Consider the following 24,921-nt stretch of genomic DNA (forward strand, 5'->3'; position numbering starts at 1 on the left):
CACTCGTCACCAGTCTCCATCTGGACATTGAGCCGTTGACCACTACCCTCTGGATCCGACCATCTAACCAATTCCTCACCCACCGGACAGTCCTCCCATCAAATCCATACCTCTCCAGTTTAGAGAGAAGGATGTTGTGGGGGACTGTGTCAAAAGCCTTACAGAGGTCCAGATAGACGACATCTGTAGCCGTTCCCATGTCCACTGACGTAGTCGCTCCATCACAGAAGGCCACTAGGTTGGTCAGTCAGGACTCGCCCTTGGTGAAGCCATGCTGGCTGTCTCGAATCACCTCCCTGTCCTCCATGTGCCTTAGCATAGCTTGCAGGAGGATCTGTTCCATGATCTTCCCAGGCGCAGAGGTGAGACTGACTGGCCTGTAGTTCCCCGGTCTTCCTTTTTTCCCTTTTTAAAAATGCGGGTTATGTTTCCCCTTTTCTGTTCAGTGGTAACTTCTCCGGACTGCCACGACTTCTCAAATACGATGGATAGTGGCTTGGCAACTTCATCCGCCAGTTCCTTCAGGACCCGCGGATGGATCTCATTGGGTCCCATGGACTTGTGCACCTTCCGGTGCCTTAGGTGGTCTCGAACCTGATGTTCTCCCACAGTGGGCGGCTCTTCATTCTCTCAGTTCCCACCTTTGCCTTCTGCGGCTTGGGTGGTGAGGCTCAAGCACTTGCTGGTGAAGACCGAGGCAAAAAAGTCATTGAGTACCTCTGCCTTCTCCGTGTCCCGGGTAACCAGGTCTCCCGTTTCGTTCCGGAGAGGGCCCACATTTTCCCTTGTCTTCCCTTTATCCCCGATGTACCTATAGAATCTTTTCATGTTGCCCTTGACATCCCTGGCCAGATTTAATTCTACCAGGGCTTTAGCTTTCCTAACCTGATCCCTGGCTGCTTGGACAATTTCTCTGTATTCCTCCCAGGCTTCCTGTCCTTGCTTCCACCCTCTGTAGGCTTCCTTTTTGTGTTTGAGTTTGTCCAGGAGCTCCTTGTTCATCCATGCAGGCCTCCTGGTGTTTTTGCCTGACTTCCTCTTTTTTGGGATGCATCGCTCCTGAGCTTGAAGGAGGTGATCCTTGAATATTACCCAGCTTTCTTGGGCCCCTCTTCCCTCCAGGGCTTTGTCCCATGGCATTCTACCAAGCAGATCCCTGAAGAGGCCAAAGTCTGCTCTCCTGAAGTCCAGGGTAGTGAGCTTGCTGTACGCCCTCCTTGGTGCCCTAAGGATCTTGAACTCCATCATTTTGTGGTCGCTGCAGCCCAGGCTGCCCTTGAGCTTCACATTCCCCACCAGCCCCTCCTTGTTGGTGAGAACAAGGTCCAGCATAGCACCTCTCCTCGTTGGCTCCTCTACCACTTGGAGAAGGAAGTTATCATCGACACATTCCAGGCACCTCCTGGATTGCTTGTGCCCTGCCGTATTGTCCCTCCAACAGATGTCAGGGTGGCTGAAGTCCCCCATGAGGACCAGGGCTTGTGAGCATGAGGCTGCTCCTATCTGTCTATAGAGAGCCTCATCAGCTCGGTCTTCCTGGTCAGGTGGCCTGTAGCAGACCCCCACCGTAATGTCACCTGTCCCTGCCTTCCCTTTAATCCTGACCCACAAGCTCTCAGTCGGCTCCTCATCCATCCCCAGGCAGAGCTCCATGCACGCCAGCTGGTCATTGACATAGAGGGCGACACCCCCTCCTCGTCTCCCCTGCCTGTCCTTCCTAAAGAGCCTGTATCCCTCCAGCCCAACACTCCAGTCACAGGAGCCATCCCACCACGTCTCCATGATGCCAATAAGGTCGTAGCCCTGCAGGCGTGCGCACGCCTCTAACTCCTTTTGTTTATTCCCCATGCTATGTGCGTTTGCATAGAGGCATTTAAGTTGGGCCCCGATGAAGCTGTCTTACTGGCTGGAGTTCCTTTGTGCTGCTATATCTTACATCATCCTGTGTGTATTGGCTCAAACACAATTATTTTGAAAATCTGTGGAAAAAGCGTGTGACCGAAAAACTGAAACGTGGTATAATTCTAGTAACTCCTCGGTAACCTTACATAGTTCTTATCACAATCTCTCCACTCATTTGATTTTGCTACTAAATCCCTCGTGCTTTCTCAGGCTACTTATCCTTGCAGGCTGGAGGTCAGGTTGCACCCAGAATGGCAGATTCTTCTCTGATAGCATGTCCAATATGAGGGAGATTCCCTGCCTTCAGCAAGTTTTTAAAATGAGATTATTGATTTCACTTTGCAAGCAAATCAAAGTAGATCACCTGACCAAGAGCGCTGGGATTTCATTTGAGGGGTAAGGACAAAAGGTGAAGGTTTTTCTGTGGAGTGACGAGCAGAACAAGCAAAGAAAGACTCCTCTAGTTTTGAAACTCCCAAGTCTGCCTTGGACATTATCAGAGGAAACAGAGAGCAACAGAAACCCCAGTTCTTTTAGAAGCTCATTGAGTTGTGGTTGCTTAAAATGATGTAAGATTTTCCCTAAGACATTCACTTAATACAAGATTACCTTCTCTACATTGGTTATCAGATCTAGGCACTGAAACCTTTAAGTGCAAAGGGCCTTCATCTCTGAGTCTGTGGAGCACATGGAAGGAAGACCAAATGATCTGAAATACAGGGTAGCCCCAAAAGGAGATTCTCCTGCGAGGGTTAACATATAAACGGTTGCACTATCTCATAACGTCACTGTTCCTAAACTCTGCCCTGGGTAAGCTACCGGAGAAATACACATAAAAGAAGGAATACTTATAGGCTAAGGGTAGTCTTGCAAAAAGCAACTCATTTTGGAGAAACAAATATGGTCTCTTCACAGGGGATATCACACGCTGTTCCCAAAATCACTCTTAGATTATGGGGTCATTTGTACCCCTGAAGCTAGTGCCTGGCACCAGTACATTCACCCCTGGAACAAGGGGCTCTGTCAGCAAAAACAAAGAAGCTCTGCCCTCTGGTTTCTGAAGGGAGTGACAGAACTCCAGGCTCCACCGAGCTGGGCTAGTTTTCCTGCCACAGCACCAGTTGACATCAAAGGCACGATGATCTCTCCTGCCAGATTGAAGGCAGTGCCTTTCGACGCCTGTTTCTGTTTAGGGAATAAAGGCACGTAGTGCTCTCCAGGCTCTGAATAAAGGAGACTAAACTCAGCCAGTGCAGCAGCGTGGCCTGCCCCAAGCAAAGCCCCACATTAGTAAGTCAAAATAACTACATTCCCGGCCAAACTCTTCCACAGGTATAAACGGGAGGGGGGAGGAGCCTTCAGCCTCTACAGATCAGTGGCTAAGGCACTCCAGCCTCCTGGGATTCAAATCTACGGCACATATCCCAGGCTGCAGCAGGGGAGCCCAGAGCATGAAGAGGGAGAGGCAAGCAGAGCTATTGCTCTTTCAGCTACTCTGTCTCTTGAGATCCTGGCTCTGTTCCCCAGCATAATTTCCATTACCTTGAAGAACCATCCAAACAACTCCAGTAGCAGGATCAAAAGAGTATGAAAAAGATCCAGAGGTGATTCAGTATGTTGGTGCCACGGAGGCATAAATGTACTGATGTTTCTCAGTCGTCCCCGTTCTCCCCTGCCTCCCACGCAGCCGGTGGTGCCGCTGGAGGGGCTCTGAGAACCAGCTCCCCTTGCAGTAACAGAGAAAGCACAACTCCCCCTAACACATTTTCTACAATTGCTATATTTGGCCACTGATGGCCCCCTTTGGAGAGGGCAAACCCAGAAACGTTTCACTGTTTCACATTGCTGTGCGTTAGAAATAACATCCTCTGGAACCGCAGGAGTTAATTTCCACACACAGTTACTGAGTTTTGTATATTTTTATTCTTTAGAAACTTTCATCTGTGGAGTGTGAGACAAAGGCATAGGAAAGAAAAAATCCTTGTTATTGCCTACTTTTTTGTTTGATGATGCTTCTGCTTTGCTGCTAATGTCATTTACAAACTGATCGTAATAATGAATTCATTTATTGGTTACTTGAATCATGTAGCATATTGAGTTTCATTACAAGTATCCAGAAAACATTTCTATTCAGATAATCCTTTATGGCCTTAATGTTCAAGGATCAGTTTGTCTCACAAGATGAAACAGAGGTCAGAAATTCAATGCAATGTGACAACACTCTGTTATTCCACTTATTATTATGGCAACATGCACTGGTACCACAAGTGTTAAGACTTGCATAAACATTCCGATTTTAAATCTTATTTTTAGAGCTCTGCAGCTCAGTCATAGAGATTGCTGTAGGCAGAACTTGTCATACAAATATTCAGCCTAGAACTAATTTTCTTTAACGTGTTTTAACATCTTCCAAAACAAACAAACAAAGACTTCAGCACTTTTAAAAACACAGTTGTCTGTATCTTGATCAAAACGCAGGACTTGATTCAACAGTGAGCAGCTCTAGTTTGAAGCTAATACAAAGTATAGTAACATTAAGTGAATCGAGTTACTCCAGAAGTAAACTAGAATAACACACTGGTAGATCAGGCTCAAAGTCTCTTTGTTTACTGGATACTCTATTAGAGCCTCTACTAGATTCTACTTTAACACCAGCTTGAAGCCAGCTGAACTCTGCTTCTCATAATAACCTGTCTGAAAAGGATAGAAATTCTGGGCTATAAAAATCTGTTTCCAGATGATCTTATATCATTTACTGAGGCATCCAATAACCCTTCAAACTTGTCTCAGCCAAGATAAGATAGGTGAGTACATCTCACATCTCCTGTTCTCATTTATTCAAAATGAAAAATCACCTTTGAGGGATAACACCTTGTGTAGAACACAAACCAGGACTGACTTCAAATAATCCGAACACTGATCTTGCTTGCTAGCTAACGCAGGTCAGGGTGTTTCTCATTTTGTTCAAGATGTTCATAAACATTCATTTAAACATTAAAGGCAACAAAAGCAATGAACGACAAAAACTCTGGAAAACAAACTCTACTGCGGAACTCTACACCTGAGCTCCTCTTTCAGTGCTCCTTTCATGTTGAAGAGAGAGAAAGAGGGCCTGACAGTGTGTGACTCACTTCAGAGAAGCTCCGTGATATTGAACCACCCTCTGCAAACCCTTGTTTTCCTTCCCCAGCTATTAAGAAAATGTACATGATGAGCTCAGACGTAGGAGGCTTCATCCGGACAGATCTTCCTTGGGAATCTGTAGTAGAAAGACAAATGAGGGGATCGCTACGCAGCACCCTTCTTGGATTTGCAGCAAATAGCAACAGTGTGTTTGAAAACAGTCTTAAACTAAAGGAGGTTATTTTCCTTTCAGCAACCACGCTCCTCTGGGGAGTTTCAGCTAATGTGGATCTCACAGAAGGTGTACGTATGTGTTTTTTACTTCAGCTTCTGCCCAACACCAACACTTTTGACTGTGTCTATCAGGACCATGTGTGCATCTGCGGATGCCTTTACCCGGGATGTCACCACCTCCATGGATGACATAAATAGCAAAGTATCTCCTGTCCTCAAACCATAGCCAGACAAAATCCCAGATGTAACAAAAAGAAAAAAACATTGCTGCATCTCCAAAGAGCATTGGGGTTGGTGGGAAAAGGAAGGAAAGTGGCAGAAACTACAGTTATGCTGCATGCCCCTGGATGTATGGGGTAATTAACTGTACTGCTAAGGCTTCAACTGGAATACTGTGTTCAGTTTTGGACTCCCAGTATGAGATGGATGGTAATAAACTGGAGAGAGAGCAGCAGAATGCTGCTAAGATGGTCAGGGGCCTTAAGCATATCGCCAAAAAGGGGCAGCTGAGAGAATTGGGCTTGTTTAATCTTGTTTAATCTGATAAAGAAGAGACTAAGGGATGCTTTAATAGTAGTCTATAACTATTTCTACACATGAAACAGTCAAAATCTTGGTACTTCCAGATGATAACAAGGGGCAACAACCACAGGTTGTGGCTTGGGTGGACATTAGGAAAAAAAAACCTTTACTGGGGGATAATACGGAGTACCCAGAGAGGTTGTGGAATCGCCGTCCTTGGAGGGTTATGAGACTTGGCTAGACAAAGCCGTACCTAACCTGGTATAGTGGCGGTGCTAGTTCAGGAGGTTGGACAGGATGACCTCCAGACATTCCTTCCAGCCAACATTTCTGTCACAAACAATAATTCCTGTTAATTGACAGTAACTGAAACAGCTTCAAAAGGAAATGTGGTTGCTCATAGGGGAGGAAAAAATGTCTATGCATGTATGAAAAATGGACTCTGGACCCTGCAAATCCGTACAGGCCAAATGAAGAAAATGCACTTAGAGATGAAAGACAGCGTTTACTTTTCTGGCAATGTTGCCTTAGCAAGTTTAAGGTCATCAGGTAATTTGAAGAGAACAAAAAGCAGCCTCACTAAAAATTGGAGTTCTCCATATTTCCTGCTCGGATTTGGAATATAAAGCCCCAGACATACAAGGTTCATAGAGGAGGGCTTTTTTAGACAATACAATACGTTATACATCTTGGGGGTTAAATATATTTTCAAAGGGATACCTCTTCATCTGTACAGTCATCTGCTTTGGATGCCAGAAAAGATACTTCATGCACATTGAACATAACTCCTATGGTTACTTCCAAAATAACCTAGGAACCCTGAACCTATTTGCTTGCCACCAGGTAAAGTCCTACAATCAAGTTTTGAATCGTCTCAGGGCTTCTGTGATAGTTTGTTAAAAAATAAAATCACATAAAAAAAGAAAAAAAGAATCCTACTTAGCCAGTGAAGACCAGCTGGCCAAGGAGTACAGTTTTTCCTCAAAATATCCGAAGTTTCTTGTGCTGCTTCTCCCTGTAGATGACTTCAATGAGACTAAGTTGTTTACATTTTTTCAAACCCACTTTATTTCCTGCATTTCCAGCTGCAATCCACAGTTTGTGCACAGTACTGGTACCACCAGATTTTTCCAGAGTTACCATCATATGACCACAAGCAAATGTCTCAAAAACACTTAGGTAAGTGGGAAGGATAGATAGTGTCTCTTGTATTTGTTTGTTCTCTGTTTACGGCATGCGTGTTGCGTGTTATGGAGAGTTTGAGAGGCTACAGGAGGACAGCAGAAAGGCAGGCTGCTTTACGCTGGCATGCAAGCAAGCAGCTTGCTGCTGCACGTGGGGCAGGTGAAAGCCACTGGAGGAAGCGGGGAATAGAGAGCAGGGAGCCTGCCGGCTGGCTGGAGACTCCCAAAAGGAACAGGAGATCTGCCTGTGACAAAAAGACTCACAAATAATCTGCAGGCTGCCAGGGGAAATGACACTTTCCTTGGGTGTCAAGTGGGACCATGCAATCCGGGAAGCTGCTCAAAGCTCCACAGTACAAGCAAGAGGAAAAAGCCAGCCCTCATTTGGGGCTGGGCAGGGGGCAAAGATTTGGTTGTGAACACTAGGGAAAAAATCTGTCTCCATCAGAAGGTCAGAGTAGCTCTGTCAGCAGTTACCTTGCTCTCATCTGTATTCTCATCAAATCAAGCATTAGAGACTGGAAGCCCTTTTGATATTTCAGGCATAGTCTCTTCAAGGAAAAGGTGCAGGTATATCTGCGCCTCTGATGCCTCTGAACATCTCAGCTTCCTGCCAGCACAGTTTATCAATCTCACTCTCATTCACAACATTCACATAAGGGGTTCATGCCATTAACAATAAGTGAGCATTTCCACATCACTTTAAAAAATGCAGCTTGGGTATTTCTGAGAACTTTCCTAGAGATGGAAAGTAGTGATTTTTATGGAGGGAATTTGTAACATTTCTTGTAAAACATGTGGACAAGTCATTATTACCGTATTGTTAGCTATTCACTGCAGTGTGGTTTGCTGTCTGCATGGCTTGACAGAGAACCTGTGGTGCATTCAGGAACTATACACTGGCCTGTTAAATATGCAAGCCTAGTTATTTCTCTCTTTTTCTCTCTAAGAGGATTATTAAGGCATCTCTATGACATTATAAAAACATTTTAAAAGGATGTTCATCTGTGCTAGTCTGAAGATTGATTTCACTTTCTCTCCTTAGGTTTTTTTCAGAGTCTCTTCTATTTCATGTTTGGTTTATTAAAAAAAAAAAAAAAAATCTGCAGCTGAACAACTCTGGGTTGCTCTGCAATAACAAACGAGAAAAGACCGGGAAGGAAGGTACCGACACACAGTCCTAGCAAGAATTCACACTTCAAGAATCCAAGAGGATTTTATGCATGAACCTTAATAAGGCTATTTACAGATGGTGAAACTCTCCTGTCAGCATCCCTTTAAAGTTTCTCTGTATAAATATCAACAATCTTGCCGGACAATTGGCGAGACATTAGGAGGCTTACTGCATGCTGTGCTGTGAAGCTATCTAGTTTTAAAGAGCAAATGACTCATTTAATAGATACGGTTCTGTTGAAAGAACATTCTTCAGAGCTTAGGAAGAGGTTTAAACCACATTAACATTAGAAATCAATGAGCCAAAAAACTATGGACTACTGAGGTCATGGTTAATAAAGAGAGACTTCAATTTTATTTTCATATCCTGTTTTTGGCCTAATCACTTGACCTCATTTTTTAAACATGGTCTGGATGTAATTCACCATTCCACACAAAGAGACTGATTCTTTTTCCCAATTTTGCTCTCTTCAGTAATTTCAATGATATTAAACCTGATTTACACCGGAGGAATTGAATACATTTGCTGATATTTTCAAAGAAATCAGCCACCCAGCCCACAAAGCACAGTCCTATTTAATGGTGCCATTCGGAGCTTTTCTGGCTAAGTGATACACAGCTTCTGTTGGCTATGTAACACTAAAACACACAGGAATGAGCCCATCGCTTGCTTTCTCCTTTGAATGGCAGATTACTCATTCCCCATTGTCCAAGCCAACGCGGACTGGAATTGATGGAACAGCATTTCCCTCATTGGAAACAAGACTGTTTCTGGTCTGTATGCAGGCTGAAAGCATGTTGAACAAATTTTTATATGAATTAGTGCTTGTTTAAGATCCCCTACTCATACACAAGTATTTCAGCAAACAGGCTTTGAACTGTTCAAGCGCTGAGCCACCCTGAAGTTCCTTTTTAAGCTTCCTGACAGGAGAAGGCGCAGAAAAGACCAAGACAGGATATTTGTACCTTTAAACTGTGTTTCCTCCAAAATGAAGACATTGCAAGTCTGAAGGAGCTTTTTGTTTTCTGCTTATTTTTACTGAAACCCCTATTGAGAAACTCAGCTCTTAGCAAAGGAAGGGAAGACCAAGAATCTGGGAGCTGCGTGGCAGCAGATAGCCGACCTTGAGCACAAACAGCTTGAAGATGCACTACTGCTAGAATATACTTCCTGGAGCGCTGTTCTTACACACAAGAGAAACATTTCTTGTTGAAAAGAACCACTGTGTCTTGGGTTTGTGAAAGGAACATCCATCGTCTTGAATAAAATGTCTATGTAGAGGGAGAAACACAGCATTGGTGAGAACGCAGATATCTCAGGTTTCTACAAAAAATTCTTCAGAAAATATTATCTACCAAAGTTATGCCTGAGCTGAAAGCGCGACTACAGTGTTAGCGGCAAAGAGAACCTCAGATGGCTAGCCCAGTATTTACTACTGGACAACCCCTAGGGTCACTTATTTATTCTATTAGTAACAGCTTTGGTCACTCAAATAGTCAAACACTTTCATCAGTTTCAAAACAGGAAACAAAGATGAAAAGGAGAGAGCTTCTAACACTTTAAATTTGGTACAACCAAAGCCCCACCGCTTAGATTTTAAGTCATAACTATCCAAGTACTGCAGACCTTCTCCCAGATTTCTGGTCAGGGTTAACTCATGACAAAAGGTTTTCCCGAGTTTTTCTCACACTTGCTTTTTCTGGGCTCCAAACAGTGGATTTACAAAAGACAAACAACTTACATGAAAATTTCCTATTTTATTGAAGTTCTAGCCTCTGGACATAGAGTCATCCGTCATCAATAAAAGCTCAGCTCATATATTGTCCATGATTACTACCGGTGCACTTCGCATGTCCCACTTTCTGACATGGCATGCTTTTGTCTCCTTACTCTCCATCATCTCTCCTCAGATTTATTTTAAACACCTCCAGCTGATGTCTGGACACAAGGACACCTGGACTGATATCAACAACATATTCAATAACGTTTTGGGGGGGGCGTTTGTGACATTGGTCAGAAAATGCCCATCTGCTGTTTTTCAGCTTTTGAGATTTAATGATTTGCTGTTGTATAGCAGGAATTAAAAAAAAAAAAAGATGTATAGCCTTTCTGCAAAACTAACATTTGTATTATTCACCTATCAGCCCCAGTTTGTTCCAGTGAGGACAAGGTCAATATGACTATTACTAGATTAATTCTGTGATGCTATATAGAAAAGAAGCCTTTAAACATTGATGCTTAGTGGAGGAAAAAGGCTCACGTTCAAAAAATGAAACAAAGGACATAAAACTGTTTCCCTAGAGAAGTCAATAAAATAAATAGGATTCCAACACTGATATGTTTGAAACTTTCCAGTGATTTCTAACATGGAAGGCTATGAGCAATTTGGCCCGTTCATTCCATTCTCTGGTCCTGCTATGACCCCGTAAGTTGGTGCAACAGCCAGCAGCGTTGGTTGTCTGTCTGAAAGGAGAATCAAAATAAAACCTAAGGAAATGTCCTCTCTATCCCCCACCCCTTTTTTAATATTTTTTTAATTGCTTCCCTGGTGAAGGTTTTGGAAATCTGCTAGATACAGTTCTTTCGGAAATACACGTTCTTGCCTGGTTGCTTTACCCATGACTCAAAAACTGATTCAGAAAGCTAGTACTTTGGTAGGACAGTGAGTGACTTCAGAGTCTGCAAAAGAGCAAAGATTTACATTTGCAAGGCTGGATGGAATTGTACCTCCCTCACTTTCTGTTCTGCAGCCACCGTGGAGATCAATGTAGGAGCAAAGACTGCAGAATATTTGGGCCCTGCCTCCCTATGGCTTTGTCTAAACCCACACAGACTTGTTCCCGGCTGTCCAGACCAGGATCTACTGCAGAAATTTTCCTTCTGGCGCATGTGCCATTGGATTCTTCTTGAGAGAAAAGCGAGGAAACATGGTGAGGGAGTAAAATAAAGCAAGCGCGAGGAATCAAATGAAAAATGCAACCTGTGTGCATAGAGAAAAGAGCCGAGATTAAGATTTATATTCTCGGCAAATGTATTTCCAGGATTGCAAAAGTATACCTTTCCCTCCCAGTTTGCATAATCTGCTCCCAAACATGCAGAAGCAACATTTTGTTTGCTTCTGAGTTGAAAGACATTCTTTTTCTTCTAGTCTTTGCTGTGGAAGAGAGAAGCTGGGGGTGAAGAATAACTTGTTTTGGCAATAATTAATGGTTCTGATGATTTCAAATCATACAACACCAATTCCTAAGTTTCACTGAATTTCTTAGATATTAGAACCAGTCAGCAGAGAGAGCTCGACAAATGCTGCAACAACAACATAATGCACATGGCAACTCTCTTCTTTTCCAGACTGAAAGTTGTTTTTCTAAGCAACTGCCCTACAGTAAGCCAGTTTATATTACAAATATTTTAAACATTTTTCCCACATAACTGGATTTTGGGCACAAAAAAAGATGAACTCATTTTAGAATTTATATTAAATAATATGCAGAGGATGTATAAAGCTTCTGTATAAAGCTATCCCTTGCCTAAACCACAGTATGACTACACTCTCAAGAACAGAAAAAATACCAAAAATTATCCCTTATGTTTGTAATAGTGATCTCAGAAAAAACTATACATAATAAAATACAGTCCACATTGTGAGAAATGTCTTAGTAAGGATCCCTTCAATAAAGATCTACATACAAATTAGGGTGCCACTTTTAAGGCAGAAGCAGAGCATTTTGTAATTTTGCCCTTTTACAGAAGTAAACGCCCGCGTTGGCTCACATGTTTGGTTTCTGCATCTCAGCACTTCACAGCACGGCCTGCTGTGCTGGGAAGACTTTGTTGACATTTAAAACACTTCCATATTACTGTTTTAATTCAGATCACGAACACACCTTTGAAGTGAATTTCTCAGTCATCCCCAGTCACTCTGCTTTGGTTCATACGGATTGGTTTTGAAGCACAGAGCTTCCAGACGAAGCTAAGCCAGAGCCCACCTAACATACGATTTCAGCCACTAAGAGGTGTCCAGTCGTGGGACTGGCCAAGAGCGAGCCTGAAAGATCTCCTCCCGCTCCCAAAACCTGGGTTAGCAACACTTTAAATTTTCCTAGTGCTCAGACTAGTTTCTTACGCAGACTTAGCCTCTGCCTCCACGCGTCTAAACCAGGCATTTTTGTGAGCAAAATGTCTCCGAGAGGATTATTCTTAAAAACCAGTTAATTAAAATGTCCAATTAAATGGCCTTTCCCTATGCCAAAACTGTATTACGCTCTCTGATAAATATTGTATTCACATGTCATTAAAACAGTAACAGCCAAACTGGAAACGTTTTCCCATGGTGGAAGTTACTTAAGGAAGAACCACGTGCCTCTGACACAACTGCTTTTGTCAGCAAAGGGAAGAAGAGATTTGTAGACAAAGTTTTCCGTCACTTCTGAAAATAAAATGTTTCCAATTGGATGGGAAAAGAAGACAACTACTGAAAATCCTTTTTGTGCAGGTAGGTATTTGTTTTCAGTAACTGAGAGACAAAGAGCTAAAATGAATACTGGACTACAAACTCTTACACAAACCTAATAGCGTCCCGTCAGAACAAGCTTATTCCCAAGCTCATTTCAGTTCGCACGGCTTTTCAGAGCGGACAAACCAATCCTCACAGAAACATGTTCCCAGACAAATTGCCCAAGTTGTTCAGCACTGTTATTTGGCAAGGTCTCCAGCCAGATGGGTTTGCTAATGACTCCTGTAAGGTGTTTAAATCGGAATCCGGTGTAACACGTGACTGCCATGTTTAATTACTCTAAGTTAATACAGCTTAATGGGTGTTGTTTGGTATGTAAGAGTCGGAGTTTTTGATGAAAAATACAAAGACAAAATAGTCTTTTTCGTTTGAATGTGAGGATGCCAAAGCCTTGATTCTCTGCCCGTGTATAACCTTTCCTAAGAGCAGTCATTCAGAACAATTGTTAAAGCAGGGACCGACATTTGTTCAACTTAAAAAACATTTCTTAGCTGATGTGCACTAACAATGGATACAGAATTTTACTTGCATCAGCTGAATATCTATTTTTAACTACTCAACAATTTTCTCTAGGTTTGCCTGAATGTATTCAGCTGCTGAAAGGAAACTGGGATACAACCGTGATCTTGAACTTTTTTTTTTTCCCTCTCAGAAGGATAACATCAAACGTGCTCATTAGCTTCATTTCATTTTGCAAAACTGTACTTTTTTGGAGCAGACTTTAAGCTCAGTACTATACACAAAACATCTCACATATGCGAACACTGCAATCAAATCCTCGAGTGCCGGCAGAAGAAAATGGCAAGCTATTTGCTGCTACAATTAATGCAAAATAATATAAGAAAACTAGAGCCCTTTTGAAAACTTTCTTTAGGACGTATTTTTGGGTAAAGCAGTTTTTCTCCTAGGTCACTAATCGATGCCTGTGAACAGTCAAAACAGCTTTTGTTCCTTGACCCCTGAAGCTGCCTCCTCAGTTACAGGACAGGGCACACCAAAGAGATCAACTGTGATCATGTCGACAGTCCTTCGACGGTAACAAGGAATCGTTACCTGGGGGCTGGACTGTCTCCAGACTGAGAACCTAGAGAGTGGGCTGAACAGAACCCTGAGCTCTTACTGGTGAGAGTGCTTATAGATAACACAAGATAAAATAATTCAGGTTTAGATTTTTAACATTTATTAAAAAAGCAGGATGTATGTTCATTTCAAATTAAACAGTTAAAAATGTTAAAGCATACAAACAAATCAATTGTGTACTAGCAGCATCCAATTGTTAGAATTTTCTAGAACTCCTCAGTACAGTCTTGGCAAGCTAAAAATATTACAACTTGCAACCAACTGACCTCACCATAGTGCAGATAAAACAAACTTTATAAAAACAACAATTTAGGTTAAATAAGCTTAAATAAAGGTGTTAAATACAAGACACTTGATCAAAGCTTCTGTACAAAGATAAACAAATTTGGCATTGTACAATTGATTGGCTGGCTCACACCATACATGATTTCAATAGTTAAGCAGTATAACTGTTTAGCTGAACATCAACTATACAAAAGTAACTGAAGTTGGGAGTGGGCTAACCCCGGTGAGCCATTTACAAGGCATGTGTATTTTTAGAAAATCAGAACACTGTTTATATTCAGGCACCATTTGTTCCTGCAAATAAATAATCTCTAATGTATCTGCATCCAAACTAGTGTTAAACACGTCAGTGCTAACATTTTATAAACACAGCTTTGTGACTATTCACTATACCTCCATTGTTATTGCTATGACAATGTGGACTGTGGAAATAAAACTACTGTACATACAAAAAAATAGAGCACCTTTTAAACATTAAAGTATATGTCTGGTTATTCTTTATATCTTACAATACTGAAGCCCAAGCTAATGTAAATTGCTTTAACATCTTCATCAGCGCACCTGAAATGCAGGAACTAAAACCCCAAATATTCCTCTTCAGGCAAGCCCCAGCCAGAGCATCTTCTAAAAATGTCTAAAATGACACTAAGGATTTTTTACATTCATCTGCACACAAACAAGTATCTGCTATTCTCTGCTTTCTTCATATGACTTTAAAGACGGATTACCACAGTTCTCTCTCCTTTTCAAATGAATAAAGCTGGATAGAGAATGTAGCAGAAACACCTAAAATGGATTGCGAACACAGTGACATTATTACCCCGCTAATTCAAAAAATACAGCTGTTACATTGTTCAAATAAGTATTTTCCAGGGGCCCAATCATTAGGATTTTTTGTCTATCGTATTGAAAAACCACTCTGTAAATTTCCTCAGCTGAGCAGCTGCTGTTTGAGACTCTTCCTGAAGTCTCATGTTATCTTGTCTCAGATGCTGCACCTCTGCTTGGAGAACTGCCTTGTCCTGTTTTTCCTGGTTAACAAAGATACAAGTTGAGTAAAGTGAGTAGTCGTGATGACAGCGTTTATTTTTGTTGTTAATATTTCTGTGCAAGTCATACAGCTATATTTTGTTGAGCTCCCTAATCCATTCTGACAACTACTAACCATAAGTTAATTCCCCAAATATACTCCAACTACCTCATTCATTCTGAGAAAACACTGCAAGCTAAAAAGAAAACTAGATGCTACTTTAATACAAAAATTATAGGAGTTTACTCCATTTATCAAAAAATTTCAAGCACTAAAAGAATAAGAAGCTTTTAGCTATTACAAATCATATGTGAGAGCCCAAGTCACAAGGAACTGATTTCAAGCATACATTAAGGAAGAAAAATATCTAATTTCAAAATTTTCCCTTACATGATTATTTTCTTACCAAAAGCAGTCTCATCTCTACCAGTCCTGGCGTTGTCTCCAGCTCAGAAATTAGACAGCAAATGCAAGTCATTGTTACATGATCAAGATACCACAAGGCAACAAGGATGACAAATCTGGAGCGTTAACTACTTTGCAATAGTGCCTGTGCCCATATCCCTAATCCTTTGTTAAACCCGAGGTACCACAAATGGAGATGAAGTGCCTCCTTCTTTCTGGGGTATGACTGGACGTAGGACAGTTATTCTGGAGTAAAGACCCATAAACCAGTTAGCCTTGGGGCAGCTTGTTCACATAACCGTTCCCACAGGACCTTCTGCACCCCAGTGTTCTGATCAACCACTGGGCTCTACCATTCGTTAATTACACTGTCTAGTTTAACTGTAATAATATCGCTAATGATCTCTTACCTTTCTCAGGTCGGTTTGTAGTTGCCGGAGGATGACTTCTAGCTGGTTTACTTTTCCAGTCAGAGTACTCGGAGCATGTTCCCTGTGAAGTAAACCACTACCTTCACTCTGGGTTAGTTAAAAACATTTTCTACCCCCGCTTTTACAGAGTAACACTTTTAGTGATAGCAAAGGAAACAAATCAGTTTAGGCATAGTTAGGAAAACACAGACAAAAGCAGCATCAGCAAGAGGCCATTACTGGAACATAAACCCATTGCTGCGATATCTGAAATATGACACTGCCTCTCACGCAAATCGGGCAGAAATGACAATGATTTTAAGAAGGAATGTTTTAGGAATTATTTGCACATACCCTCACACTGCAAATCAAACTTGCTGCTAAATGGTGTGCCGAGCACATTTGTTAACAAGCTGCTTTCTGATAAGGACTGTACTAATCCGAAGCAAGCTGCAGCAGCAATTATTGTAAACCGAAAGAGCTGTTGAGAGTTCTTTTGTCTGGTCTGCAGTTGTGTCATTTCCAGTAAAGGATAAACCTATGGCTTTATGGAGACAAATATTTTGTTTAAAGGTCAAAACATATGAAATATTGCCACAGGTTAATCAAATGCATGACTGAAGGAAAATACTGAGAATAGCTTCTGTTTCCTGTCTGACAACGAGCACTGTGGGAGACAGTTTCATACACGTTATAGATGAAATTAGCCATAATGTGAATCATTGTGTCTAGAAGAGAGAAGCTTTATATACAAAGCTGATCAGCTGCTTCATGCAAGTGCACAAATCTGACAGGTTTGCCGATGCTAAAAGTGGAACATCTTCAGCAGACTTTTGCAATCCTTACTGATCACTAGGCTGGGGAAAGATGTGGACTTAGAAGTCATTACAATAAATGCGCTTTACCATGTAAGTTAGTTTGTGTAAAATTGGTTCAAATTAAAATGTGATATCTAACAAGCAAGAAGACTTTTCCCTCCATTTCCTGTTCTTCCATTCCTGCAGCTGAAGAGCAAAACTAATCAAAGATGTGTTTTTCTTTTAAAGCGTGCTAGTGGACAGATTACACTGCTGAATCTGTGTTTTTAACAAGTATACTCCTCACAGCAGGGAAGACGGGGGGAAAAAAAAAAGGAAAAGAAAAAAAGGGAGAATAATCTCTTCCAGAGCACTGGGAAGAATTTGAAGCATTGGACAGTTTGGCATAAAAGTTTCCTGCAGTCCTCAGTTACAGGTTCTCTTGATTAATTTACCTCTGTATAAATGAAAAATTATGGATTTGTGAGTAGCAAATAGTTGCAAAAGATAGGCAGGAACGCCTGTTCCAAGGTCTGAGACATTTGCTGCAGATAAGGTTATTGCATACTACAGAGTTGAGCTCCTGTTATTGGTTCTATTCAAATGAAAATAGAAATAAGCGTAACACAAATTATTATGGTATAGGAGGAATACAGTGAAAAATTTGATTAGCTGAAACTCTGCATCTAACCGTACTCTGAATTAGAGGCCTATTCTAGTGAGAGCGCTTTATTTGACTATACTACAAATTTCCTAGATAGAACCGCTCAGAGGTTGATTCCAACAAACATTTTTCAAAATTAAAGACATGATCAGTCAAGGTAGCAGGTCTGCCATCAGGTAGCAGTGAAACATACATACAGGCAATTTGACGTGCAACGTTAAGAGAAAATCTTTTCTTCTTAAAATATTTTTGTAAGAAACACGCTTTAGTTCTGACATACCCAGTAGCTTCAAGGAAATCTTTTCCATCTGTGAGACTCTCATCCAAAGGTAACTCTTGTGTTCCTTCCAAGCCCTGAGCTTGCTGCATATCATTCAAGGTGCAAAAAGATGCTACTCTCTGATCTGCAAAAAAGTAACGTAAGGATACGTTTAAAGCTGGACATATATACCAAATAAAAGGCTATATTACAGCCATTATCCTGGTTCAGTTAGAGAAATGGATGTAGGTTTCTACATCACAGCTTTGAAGATAATCAGCAGATGTATATTCCAACTAGTTGGCTTCCCCACATCTGCATCCAAAGGCAACCCCAAAGCAATTTTTGGTGTCTGTCAGCAGAGTAAGACAGATTTGTTTGGACCAGTTAATGCTGATATGAACAGTAAATTGGTCTTGATGAAATCTGCAGAAAACCATTTGAGAATTCAGGGCCACAACCAATGACAATAATAATTCAGCGAAAAGGTTTGCATTTTCCATGGACTTAAAGCCATCAGATTCCTCAGAAATCTGCACTGTTCATTTTGTACTGTTTTACTGTCTCAAGCATTTGCAGAACCTAATGGTAATCTGCATACTTGAAAAACAATAAATTCTCACTATTTTTATCAATTGAGTTTTTGTTATATATATTACTAAGGCACGCTATTATCTACATTGGATTCCACAAGAACGTAATCTAACAAGCACAGATGTAATTACCTATGGATATACAGTGTGGTTGCCAAAATACATCAGTCACCACATAATAAAGTATGCCATGCAGATCATCATTGCACAGAACAGGTGTAAATGATGCATTCATTAGGATTTAATTTGTCTTCTTAAAAAAAAAAAAAAAAAATCTATATTCTGTGGAGATTGATTTAACTTATTTCTGTCAAACAAAATCCATGTCTGTAGGCTTGTATAAATTCTGGCGACAACATGCCTGCCTTGCCCTTTCTCCCCTTGCTCTACCACCCCACAGGCCCGAAGCTTGCATTATCATGCAAACGTGCAAACATAGGAAATATTAAAGAAAGTTTACAAAAGGCAAAAGTCATCAATCCCAGACCATCACCTAGAAACGGCGTGTGATGACAGAACGGCCCAAATTCTTCATCTGAGTCAAAACCTGGAATAAGATTTAGAATGTTCCTATAAACAAGACAGTCCATCTCCACTGGAGCAGCTGTGGCCCTCAGGTACAGCGCACGCAGTGCAATACTCCCCGTGCAACTCACGCTGGCTCTCACCGCCAGCCTTGCAACGCCATTTTTACACAACACCGACATTACGGTAAAGCACGAGGTGTCTAATAGTAATATCCAGTATTGCGACACAGCATGACAACTTGGCATGACACATAAAAAGAAAACCCTCCAAACTCTGAGCACCCAAACAGTGAATACAGGCCAGATCACTTTAACTAGGAAGGAAATTTTGGTTTAAAAGTTCTACCAAACAAAAATAGGAAATCACTAAAAAGCTCTTTAAGGGGATTTTTTAAATGAATAGTTTCAAGGAATAGCAAAGATTGACAATTCATTCTATAATATAATGAAGAAAAGTTGCATGTCATTTTTTGTCCAATTTTAAAGACCGCAGCTCATTTCCCCTGCTTTTATCCTTATTTCTGACTAGTGATGGATCTCAGCAAATATGAACACGACTTTTTCGGATGTGCTAAGGTAAGAATATAATTTTAAACACATAATCAATGCCATCATTGACAGATTTGAAACTTACTAAGTTGAATAGATTTAATTAGTACAGAGAAACTAAAGCTACTGTCCCAGATCAAACGCAGTATGCAGGCCAGAAACAAGACTGTGTAAACAATCAGTTTGAAGTACATATCTAATTATTGATTTCACCTTTATACCATTCACATTTTCATTACCGCTTGACAGAAGAAAACAAAGCCAACAACAAATGTTAGGCTGTTGCTATTTTTTCTATGGTCAACAATACGTGACATATGACATTGTGTCTCAGAGGCAATTCTACTGTAATATTAAAAAATCTGCATTTTTCTCCCTCTGCCAAGTAAGCTTAATTAAAGAGAACGGCCACTTGTCTGGTTTATTTTGTCAGCTGAGAAAACGTTTTGACAGTTTGATCTCCCCAGCAGGATTTGAAAGCATCTTTTTCCTGATGGATAAAAGCAGGTGCCAAAACAGGTACATGCAGCTGTTAATGAAATCACGTGATGCCATTTTTAAACACAATATTTGAAAATATTTTCATATTATTTCAACACACAACAAAAATACAAAAACATGGGTGCTTGCAATGAAGTATAATGTGTGGATTAACTTTTTCTTCCTTGTGTAATCCCTAATGAATTTTAACTCCACATAATTTAAAAATAATATTAACACTTAGAGTATGAAATGAATTGTTACACCTTTTCTGTTTTCCTAGTATAAGTTAAACATTTTTTCCCAATTTTCATATCTTTATAAAATATGAAACCATATTCTCACATTCATCAGGTGAGGCATGAAGTCACTACATGGCCACTAATAACCGTAAGTCTCCAATCATATAACATACTACATCAATTCCTGTGTTGCTCTTCAAAGAGTAGTTCCTTAATTTTCAAAAGCCAGGTTAGTGTCAAAATCATTCTCTGAACAAGTTAGTAACACAATAAATCTCTCTAATAACTAGTAAATCAACAAGATCCTGGACTAGCAAAATATTTTGCCTTTGAATACTTTTCAAGCACTTTTAAAGACACATTTTTATTTTCAGTAACTATATCAAATCTCACTGATCTCCCTATAAGTATTCATGCTTAGCAATAGTTTCACCAATCTACCATTTAAATCGGAACTCTTTTTAAACCTGAATTGTGGTGAAGGTTGAACTTGTGCTTCAAAGAGCAAAATCTTCCTACTGATTTTTGTTTTATTTGTTCTTAACAGAATTGGCTTGAATCTATATTCAGGAAAATGAAATCAAAGCTACCTTCACCGACAGCTAATTTTTCGAAAGGAAAAGCAAGTGTATTTCTGACTGTGATGCTGTAAACATAAGTTCTGCTTCCTCCAAACTACAGGGACACCACCTATTCAATTTAAGTGATATGTGCATACTAAACAGAAGAAAACACAGGTAAATCTCAGAGCTCTTATTTTTATCTGGGACATCCTTGCCAAACCCCATGTAGGACACATGCATAGAAAACTATTTGCAAAAATATATTGGCATTTATATCAAAAGTTTAAGCAACAGTTGACTTGGCAAGACCAAAGATGAGACAAAATTCATGTCTCACTTTGAAGTAATAGAATTGTACAGTTGTAACCACTAAGAATTTGAATCTGGATTTTCATTGTTCCAGACCGCTAACAGAGGCCAGAAAAAACTCCAGACAATTTTGATGTACTGGAGAGCAGAAAAGGCTAAAATGAGTACAGCGCGTGAAGCCACTCTCTCATTATTAAGGCAAAGTCTACCCACAAACATACACTGACATATGCACTGAAGCAAAAAGAGTTACACATGCATGCACTAGAAATGACCAAATGTTAACTAAATATTTTCTTTTTTTTCTTTTTCTAGCAGTTTAACATACTAATTTGGTTAAAATAATTATCTCGCAAGCTGAATGCTTCACTTCTTTCTCATTATGTTATGTGTAGCATTACTTGCATTAAGCTATAAAGACTTTAAATGGAAGTATTAAAATAATATTAATTATAGTAGCACAGATGTTTCTGCAAAGATAAATTGGCATTAAGAAACACTGCATTCTGATTGGCACTAGTAGACATTCATAAAAATAACCTGGGAAAAAAATCAGAAGTTGAAACCACCTATTTTAATGAACTAAATCAGAGACATCAGAGGGACTTTCTTAGGCTGTGAATTCCCGCAATATGATTTACCAAACACAAAACAGCTTTTTTTAAGCACAACAAACCCAGTTTAAAGTAGAACAAATAGCACAAAGTTCTATTCCTAATAATAATCAATTTTTATGTTTGTGTCAATTCTCTTCTACAATGACAGTAACAGATATGGACACCTAGAAAGGCTTCTCCTTTTCTTCCCCAAAACATCGAAAAGATCCCAAATTAGCCATCAGCAACATAATATGCATGTTGAAAGCCAGTCCTTCTTCCCTAACTTGGAGATCTATTGGAGGGATAATACAAAAAGAGGATTAAAAAATACATTCTCTCCTTTCCCTTATTCTTTTCTGAGATTTCTTTGTTCTACTTTTTCTAATTCGGCTTTCCAATTTATTCTATAAATCCCCATATCTTTATCTTTACTCCGTTCAACGTGCTTTAACTTCGCGTGTTTCACCCCAACCGCCCTACCTAAAACCCCACCTCTTTTGCTGTACAGTCACATCCAGTTCTATCTATTTTTTATTGTTTGCTTCAGGGATGGATACAAAAATATTACAACAGTGTACTTCTAGCACGTCAGCTGCTCCCTGGTTACTGTCTCTCTGCGGCTCCCACCAAAACAAGAGAAGGGAACGGGAAGTAGCCTATCCATGTATGAAAGAAATGGAGGGATACCCCTTGCTACTGACTGCGTGCATGCTAAAGACGATCACTGGATAAATAACAGAGTCAAAACTATATGTCCTGCAAAGGAAGGCAGTGCGAAGACTTAAAATAACGTTGCACTGTGCTCCAGCTTATGGACACCGACCCTCAGCAGACACAGCTCAAGCAAAACCCCTTACTGATGCAGCTTCTGGAGCCTGTGGAGTTAACGCCTGCACAGCTCTCCATTGCACTGTGAAGACCTGTCTTAGGAATAACAGAGGATTTTCAGAAGTTTGAAGTAAATATTCAGCTTCCCACAAAAGTTCTTGCCATGCAAAAGCCATGAAAATGAAATCCTCACAAAGTGAAAAGCATTATCATCATACTTTCAATTAAAAAAAAAGAAGTAATTGCTTACTCCACCCTCACGGACCACAGTTTAAAAACTGCTGTTCTACAGAGGACCAAGGCTTCAGTTGGATAAAAGCTAATACTAATTAATAAACAACCTAGTCAACTGTTCATTTGGGGGGGAGGGGGGGGAGCTAAAAATGAGACCGCTGTTCTTGTTACACCCATAAGTAAACTCTGAGTACAGATGATGGTAGCAAAAATCTTGCTACTGTATTTAATTCTTAATGCAATTAATGCCAACATTATAAGCACCTAAAAGGGCTATATTTAATATTAAATTGAGATACAATTTCATTTTAAGACAGACAGATGAAGGATTGTGAGGCCCACATTATGAATGTCGAACTGATCAAAATATGTAAGTTGTCAACATACAATCTAGAGAGATCACAGGGGGAAAACCCTGACCTTGGAATCAGATTGGTAATTCTAAGAAACTGATATTAAGAAAAGACCTTGTACAAAGAAAAAACTAAAATTAAGTCTTGTATCTAGGTTCTAGCACAGAACACAACTGTGAAATATCAGGTTGGCAAAGCCAAACTAGAGAACAACTCTAACATTAATTTCTTAAATCAGTATTAAACATGTCCTATCCATTTTGTGATCTTTTTCATTGAAGGTTTGGGGGTGGGGGTGGTGTTTGTTTCGGGGGTTTTTTTTGAGATGGTTCTATATAAAATGTGATCACATTCCCAGCCAGTTTAATAAAAAGATCAAAGCAGTTTTATATTTAGAAGTGGACAAACTTTAGAATCATCCACTCTCTTTTTCACATTGATAGAATGCAGAACAGTAGTTCCAAGCTATTTTTAAATAGTAAGTTGAAGCAACTCCTAAGTCAACAACATTAAAATACATAAGGAAACTGCATCTGCTAATTCATATCCAACACATTCCCTCCCAGTGATTTTTTTATGACATGCCTATCAGCTATTCTTTTTAAAAGGACTTTAAAATTGCAAGGCATAGGAAAGTTGAAAAAGGGCTTAAAAATTCCATTCCTTGTAAAAATTGCAAATTGCAGTACTATGAATTTAGTCAAAACATTTTATAAATCATCTAACATGTACACAGATGTCTCTATTGCAGAGTCCTAAACAGAAAAGAATTACATTCCTTCATACAAAACTAGATTATTATTTACTACTCAAATTCTTACAATAATTAAAAAAAAAAACAATAAAAAGTTTCTATCTTGTGACTCAGACCATCAGTTCTTCAGCATCGTCTACATATATAGCTAAGATTTTTGCAATTAAAACCCAACAAGTGAATACTCCTCCTCCCTAGGATAGGGCACTGTGGCTAGCTATGTTGTTCTACCTCTCTCTCTCAAATTCAAATGGTAATTACACTCACATAAGACTTACCAAAGTGAAATTATTTTCATCACTCTATTAAGCAGTAAAAATAATGAAAATCTGTTAAAGTTTTCAGAGAAAGCTAAAAATACAGGAGCATAACTGTTACAGAATGACCTTTACGTCAGCTGAACTCAAAATTGTTATTAGCTTTTAAAAATATTCTTCAAGTACAAAGTTACAGAGTTAGTCGTTTACTGATCCAAATCTGTTCCCAGTTGTTTAAGATGTCAGTAACAAATAGCAGGATGTTCCCTGAGCAATCAAACATAGAAACGCAAGGGAACAGTTGTCAGATTCTCAGTGTCACAGTGCTTCCTGCCAGCCACAACAGGCGTGTTTGAGCAGTACTGAGTAGTAACGAATGCACATACAGTTAATCAAGTTAAGAAACAATACAGTACTTTAGATTGCTAATCATCATCACTGTTAGTTTGGGTTTTTAACAATGCTGTTTAAATTAGTACAGTAAGTAGTTCTGAAGAGCTTTTGATCAAATTGAAATTTAATTGCTTCATACTTAGGGAAGGAATCAGATACCAGAAAACTGATTCCCATGGTTGCTTTTAGTTAAAAAAACAGAAGAACATCTCATCGCTAACTTCACAACCAGTTCTCCTCATAAAGTTAAGACCTGTATCTTCTGTAACGATGACGGTGGTAATCACATCCTTATTCACAGATACCTCTGACTTCCCATACATTCACTAATGAGAGTAACACCAGTTAAGAAATGTCAGAAATTTTAGGGCAGCACAGCGACCTAACCAAAACACCCCTCAGAAACAACAAAGCACAAACATTCAACTGTATATATTCATATATACACCCAAACCAACACCCACCTTTCTGTGTTTATACATTACGCGTAGGTTTAGCTCTCAGAGGTGAATGAGGTTTTTTCTTAGTTAATCTGGTCTTATAATTTAATAATGCAAACCTGGTCTATATCCTGCACCTCGAGTTCTGCTACTGGAAAATATAGCGTACATTTTTGCTGTTTTTCAAGGGCTTATTATGAAAACTGCGAGGGACTGCA

At 39.9% G+C, this 24,921-nt stretch overlaps 1 protein-coding gene across 6 annotated transcripts in view; it reads right to left on the bottom strand.

Moving 5' to 3' along the window:
* Positions 1-13,815: 13,815 nt before the first annotated feature.
* SIPA1L2 (signal induced proliferation associated 1 like 2) overlaps positions 13,816-24,921 on the bottom strand; it is a 156,021-nt gene continuing 144,915 nt past the window's right edge. For 2 of the 6 annotated variants that reach the window (XM_076334119.1, XM_076334116.1), the window contains 4 exons: positions 18,669-18,722; positions 17,604-17,727; positions 15,863-15,944; positions 13,816-15,048 (listed from right to left, as the gene is read on the bottom strand). In XM_076334119.1, the coding sequence (XP_076190234.1) occupies positions 14,902-15,048; positions 15,863-15,944; positions 17,604-17,727; positions 18,669-18,722 (407 nt within the window). In that variant the 3' untranslated portion in view covers positions 13,816-14,901. Of the gene's footprint in view, positions 15,049-15,862; positions 15,945-17,603; positions 17,728-18,662; positions 18,723-24,921 lie in introns of all 6 variants that reach the window. The other 4 variants (XM_076334118.1, XM_076334114.1, XM_076334120.1 and 1 more) reach the window with 2 other exon arrangements.

The sequence above is a fragment of the Aptenodytes patagonicus genome, chromosome 3 (genome assembly GCF_965638725.1).
Source record: "Aptenodytes patagonicus chromosome 3, bAptPat1.pri.cur, whole genome shotgun sequence".
Classification (NCBI taxonomy): Eukaryota; Metazoa; Chordata; class Aves; order Sphenisciformes; family Spheniscidae; genus Aptenodytes; species Aptenodytes patagonicus.